Raw genomic sequence first — 6111 nt, forward strand, 5'->3', positions numbered from 1 at the left:
CAGCTTGAGGGGCCACACTCTGAACACTGGACAACACACGGTCTACGGCCAACACTTCACCCATCAGAGCCTACACAGTCCTGGCCAGCCCTGCCCACCAGCCGCCACCACCTCAAACATGTCGTGTATTGTCTAAGAAGAAACCAAATCTTTCTTTACCCCTGATGTGTGTAATACCCTTCATCTGGTCCACATACATGGAGAGGCAAGTCTGGCTGAGGGGGGCTGCCCCAAACAGACAAGGAGGAAATCGATCTCCTCCATCAAAGGGGCTGGGGTCTCTGAGTGACAGAGGAGGGCCAGCAGGAATCCCACATGGACCTGGGCCAGATCCTCAGATCCAAGGGAAGGACAGTGACTCTCCCAGTCCCCACAGAGTGCTCAGGGAGCACTGAGAGGAGGTGACAGGCACCATTATTAACCCATTGTGGCTCAAACAGGCAAAATGGCTTGTCCAGAGCCATACTGCCTCTAAGGGCCCAGGCAGGGTCCACACTCCCCCTGTGCAGTCACAGTATGGAAACTATGGGGCCAGACACCACATGCAGTCAGCCTCCTCTCCCACTCAGGTGGCACCAGGCTCCTCCAAGGCCCAGAGGCTCTGCGCACTGGGGGGCATGGCCTTTCTCTGGCCCCACCTGCTAAGCCTCTAAGCATGCTTGGTGTCCCCAAAGACAAGCTGCTCCATCACAGCCGTGCCTGCCTCCAATCCAGTTGAAGGTGGCAAGGGCCACGCCTCCACATGCTGGCAGGGCTGGCCTGGAGCATACCAGCCGCATGCCTGATGCCAGGCAGACTCCCTGGCTGGATTCCAGGATCACTGAGATATACAGGTCCAGTCTCCAGGCCTCGCTGGAGGAAACAGCACCAAGGATTGGGTGGAAGTTTCGGACATTTTTAAAACTGGAAGGGTCCCTAAAATTCCTTCATGACTCCCTGCTCCACATTCTGTAGGTGGGAAAGGGAAGCCCAGGAGAAGAGGGAGTTGCCAGTGATGAAAGTGGCACCACACGGTCATCACCTTCGGATGCCTGTAGCTGCCTCTCCCTGCCTGTCAGACCCTGGGGTTAGGGACACCTGCAGTGCTTCAAAGATTCACGCGACCCCCGCTTCCACCCCTAGCCAGGCTTTTTCATGCCAACAGCAGAATACCACCACCCTCAGCCCCTCAAAAGGCCCTTGGGTCTCTCAGAGCCTTCCAGCCCCCAACAGCTCTCTGCTCACGAAATGGACACAAGGATGTTCTCAGGAGTTATTAGGGGAGCAGGAGAATCCACTACACACTTTGATGGAGACCAGAACTTTTCCTGGAAGCAAACACTCAAGGAGGATGGGTCTTACTCCCTGTAACTCTATAGGGGACTCTGAGCAATGGACCTTGAGGAGGGTCCTCCACCAATCCCCCTACCTCCTCTACCTCCTCCAGCCTTCCAAGCGCTGGGAGCAGGGAATCAGGCAAGCCCAGAAGGTGGCAGGGCAGGGGGATTCCCTGGAGAAAAGCATTCAAGCATGAAGGGTAGGTGGGACTTGCAGGAGGAAGGGCGGCCCTGAGCCAGGATGTGGGGGCCTGGGCATGACGCTCAGGGCAGCTCTCAGGAGGCAACAACAGGAGCCATTTGAGAGAGAACAAGGACAAGGATGGGGACAGGCAGGGGCTGTAGGTGCAGCAGTGAGGAGACAGAGGCCTCAGTTAGGTGGGAAAGAGAGCTGCCAAGGCTCAGTCCGTAGAACACCCATGCAACACCTGCCATGTGCCAGATGCTGTGCCCAGCCTGACACCCAGTTCCACCCATGTGCACCTCACAGACAAGGATGATGCCACTCCAGAGTTTGGCACCAAGGTGGCACAGCAAGGCAGTGAGAACAACCAGATCTGTTCTCTGAGCCTGAGTTTAGGTGGAGCCGAGACTGTTCCCAGAGCTCCCTCCTCACCATACCCTGACCACAAGGACCACATGGATAGCAGGCTCAGCCCACTCATCCACAGTCCCTGCCTGTGCATACCCCAGCATCTGCGTCTCCCTGAGACTGCAGCTGAGGCACAGAGTAAGATGTCCCACAGCCACTCAGGACCAAGAACACCATGTGGCTGACCAAAGTCCACCTGATTCTCTTCCCCACCAGGCCAGGGAGCAGAAGGGAGAGGGCACAGTGAGCCTGGGGACAGATGTGGCCCTTATTGAGTCAGGCTCATAAAATCACCAGCAGAGCGATTAGGCAAAATGGACCAGTGAGAACCCCCCCAAGTCCTGACCTTAGCTGACACCATGGCTCAGCTGATAAGGAGGACACAGATAAGACCTCCTAACTCTCCCACCCTAGTGAGAAAGGCAGCAGGGCCAGCACTGACTCCCACTAATCCACCACGGGACCTTCCTCAGCTTTGTCATAAACCCACTTACTCAAGATCAGCCAGCCAGCTTCCTCCCCTCAACAACTCTATTCTATAAATGCTGGGCAGGAATACAAGCAACTCTATTTGAGGCATGATTTGTTAATAACTTAACCCACTTTAGTTCAAGAAAACTTTTAAAAGAGTTAAAGCGGTTCACCTTTCTACAGGAGGAAAAAAACTCCACAATTACTGTCTCCTTAAATCTTGGTTTTTTAAATTAAGAGTTAATATTTTCAACGATAATACTGGCCAAAATTAAATAGGTTAACAACAGCCTGTGCTGGCATGGGTGTGAGAAACAGGCACACTGTTGCGGTGGGAGTGATTTGGTACAACATTTTTGGCAACATCTACTGAAACTCTGATGCATGTTAGTCTAGACTTTGGTAGGGGCTTCGAGCAGAAACATTCTCATCCCACCTTACAAAGGGGAAACTGAAGTTCGAACAGGAACAGAGCAACAATTTGTCCAAGGCCATGTAGCCAGTACATGGGGAAGCCAGACAGTGACAATAAACAAGCAAGCAGATGCTTAAAGAGCACCTACAGATACACCCTCTTCCCGATTCTGCTAGGGACTCGCCCTCCAGATACACACCACAAAACTGAGCCAAGACTCTTCATTGTGCCAAAACGTTTGTGTTGCAATAGCAAAGAGCTGACAACCAAAAGGCCCCAGAGTGGGGACAACTTAGGTCAGCAACAGTCTCTTCTCACAGTGGACGCTGCCAAACCCAAGCTGTGAACACTGAAGGGGACCGTGGGGGCTGTCCAGGCGGGGCTCAAGATGCACTCTGTGGGAGGAGAAGAGCTGCCTTTCCGTGCACAGAGGGAACAGCACTCTAACAGATAGTGCTGCCTGCCTGGAGGGAGCAGGTGAGCCCCACCGTGGGTGGCCAGAAACAGGACTGAGGGCACTCCCGCTCCATATTCTCACAGCCCCCAGCCTCTCTGTCACATCCTCCCAACCCCAAAATAGGGGGCTTTTGCAGGAGGGGCTACATCTCACCCCTACTGTAGCTCCTTTCTGCAGTGCCAGTGGAATCTGGCTTGGAGAAAGTGCCAATACCTGCTGACAGACAACAGACTCAACGTCCTGAAGGCGATATGGGAGGACCCAGCTACCGCTTGCACGGTCAGTCATTTACTGGTGCTGACTGAGCACCTGCTCTGCCCAAGCATTGACTTAAGCACCTGCTTGGATTAATTCATCCTCTCCTCTTCACTATCACGGAGTGGGGTCCTATTGCTCTCCCCAGGGAAGCAAATGGCCGCATGGTCAGACAGAGTAAGGTGGGGTAGGGGGCACCCAGTCAAATAAACTGACAAGCTACATGGCTGACCCCATGCCAGGCCTTTCTAAATATATGACCCCCACAACAACCCTTTCTGAGCAGACAATACTGCACCCGCATTTTGCAGATGGGGGAAACTAAGGCTCACGGAGGGCTTCTTCTACCTAGAGCTACATCACTACCAAGCAGCAGGGCCAGGGTCCAAACCTGGGTGTAACCTCCACAACAGAGCTAGGGAGTTAGGGATGGTAAGAAACAAACTAGTGTTTAAATGATCCCAGGAGAAGGACAACCCAGGTCTCCCACTGCCTGCCATCCCACCCCCGGAGGCTCTCGGCCAGCCTGGTCTAACCTCTTCTCCCCACTGTGGGAATGACACAGGCCACTGAGGTCGCCATCCAATAGGAACACAGACCACCACAGCTAAGGGGAAGGGCCCGGGAGGGAGGGCAGAACAGGAAGTGGGCAAGAAAAGCCACTCATCCCAGCCGGTGGGAGTGCAATCTCGGCGATGATGGCAGAGCACTGGGCCTGGAGAGGAGATACTGGGGGACCTCAGGAAGCAGCAACCCCGAGCTCCAACTCTTTCAGGCCTCTGTCCCTGCTCTTTCCCGTCCTCAGAGGTACTCACGGAAGCAAAAACGAGGCGAAAGCAGCTGCGCCCAGAGAGGGGAAGTGATTTGCCTGAAGATGACAGAGCAGCGGCCACCCAAGCCCATGCTCAGTTTGTCCCAGCAGGGTCACCCGCACCAAGACCTCAACTCTCGGCTCAGCATTTGCCCTCCCAACCTCGCCCCACACCGGGCAGCGACCACCGCAGAGCATCAGCTCTTACGAAGCCCAGCCCTGCCCGGGCCGCCGAGGCCCACAGAGGAGCAAGCGGACAGCCCGTCCGCCCAGGCAGGACCCACCCCCACATCCTGCCCGGGTCCCCCGGCTCTCGGCCCGCGGCCCCGCCGTCCCTGCGGTCCCACCTCTGGCATCCCCAGCTGGGCAGGCTGACCTTGGCCGCTCCCCGTGCCAGGGACACCGCCTACAGGCCCGGCGCCTGGCGGGGGTCGCGGGGCGGCGACGGCTCACCTCCTTGAGCTGCTCCATTTCGCTGCGGATAGCCTCATAGTCCACCTCGAGCTCCTCGAACTGCAGCTTGAGCTGGTGCTTCTCCTCGAGCACCGCCAGCCCGTACTCGGCCGCCTGGATCTTCTCGCGCGTGGTCTCCGCCAGCTCGTGCGAGAGCCGCTTCACCTCGGCGCGCAGCCACTCGGGCTGTGCCTCCATCACCAGCCGCGCGTACTCCTCCTCCTCCGACGGCGCCGACATGGTGGCCGAGCGCGGGGCCGGCTCCCACCGAGGCTCCCGCAGGCCGGGCCCTCCTCAGCCGCCGCCGCCGCCACCGCAGCTGCCCAGCCCCGACGGCCGCCCGCGCCGCCGCGCTGCTCCTCCCAGCTGGGCGCGCGAGGCACGCTGGGGGCTGGAGTCCCAGCCCGCGCACGGACTACACAGCCCGTCGTGCCCCGCGCCCGCCCAGCCTCCGGTCGCTATTGGCCCGCGCTCCACGGGGGGCGGGCCTTCGGCCGCCTTTGCCGTCGCCGTCGCCGATACCGCCCGGGGAGTTGTGGGAGTAGCGCTGACTACAAGGCCCGTCGAACCCCGCGCCCACCCTTGCCGGCCGTGATTGGTCCGCACCGCTAACGTCGCAGCCGGATGCACGGGCGCCTTCCAGTGCTAGGGATGGCAGTGGAGTGAGTGCGGCCAGGGGACCTTGCCTGCCTGCACCGAGACCGCGGGCCCGCTCGGCTGCCGCGCCCTGTGCTTCCCGTGTTTATCGCAGCCAGCGCGCGGCAGTGGGCAGCTAGGTGGGCCCACGACTGCCGGGATAACACCCCCACCAGGCGGCGGCGGGACTGAGTTCCTGACTGTGGGACGAGCAAGGCGGACAGAACCCAGGACGCCGCGAGTGAGAAGCGCATCCTGAAGTGTCGGTGTACGACTTACGATACAAACACGGAGACGGTGTCATGCGTGGACTGTGTGAACGCCTGTGGGTGGAAATGAGACGGGCTGCAGGAGACACCGAAAGGATGACAGGCCATAGGAGGGCGCCCAGGGTTCAGAGGGAACTTTAGCCCAGTTTCTCCTGGGACCCCTCAGTCCTTCGGCTTGTATTTCTTAAAAATAAAGACATTTGTGTAAGTACAGGTTCATAGATGTGTTTAATATAGCTGCTACTTCGGCATCCATTTTTAGTCCAGACTTAAGGTGTTTGAAACCCAGTCGTACCTTCGCCTTTGTCCTAGATAAAACAAAACAAAACAAAAGCTTCCCTTCCTTGTATGGTTGTTTGCGGTATAACCCAATTGTTCCTTATCTCATTGGTCCAAAATCCAACACACCCCACAACTGCTAACCACCATGACACCT

General features: G+C 57.5%; 1 protein-coding gene across 2 annotated transcripts in view; it reads right to left on the reverse strand.

The window, feature by feature from the left end:
• BICD2 (BICD cargo adaptor 2) overlaps positions 1-5100 on the reverse strand; it is a 51210-nt gene extending 46110 nt beyond the window's left edge. For both annotated transcript variants that reach the window (XM_045562291.1, XM_045562290.1), the window contains exon 1: positions 4771-5100. In XM_045562291.1, the coding sequence (XP_045418247.1) occupies positions 4771-5010 (240 nt within the window). In that variant the 5' untranslated portion in view covers positions 5011-5100. The remainder of the gene's footprint in view (positions 1-4770) is intronic.
• Between the last annotated feature and the right edge of the window lie 1011 nt (positions 5101-6111).

This window comes from Lemur catta, chromosome 10 (assembly GCF_020740605.2).
Source record: "Lemur catta isolate mLemCat1 chromosome 10, mLemCat1.pri, whole genome shotgun sequence".
Lineage (NCBI taxonomy): Eukaryota > Metazoa > Chordata > Mammalia > Primates > Lemuridae > Lemur > Lemur catta.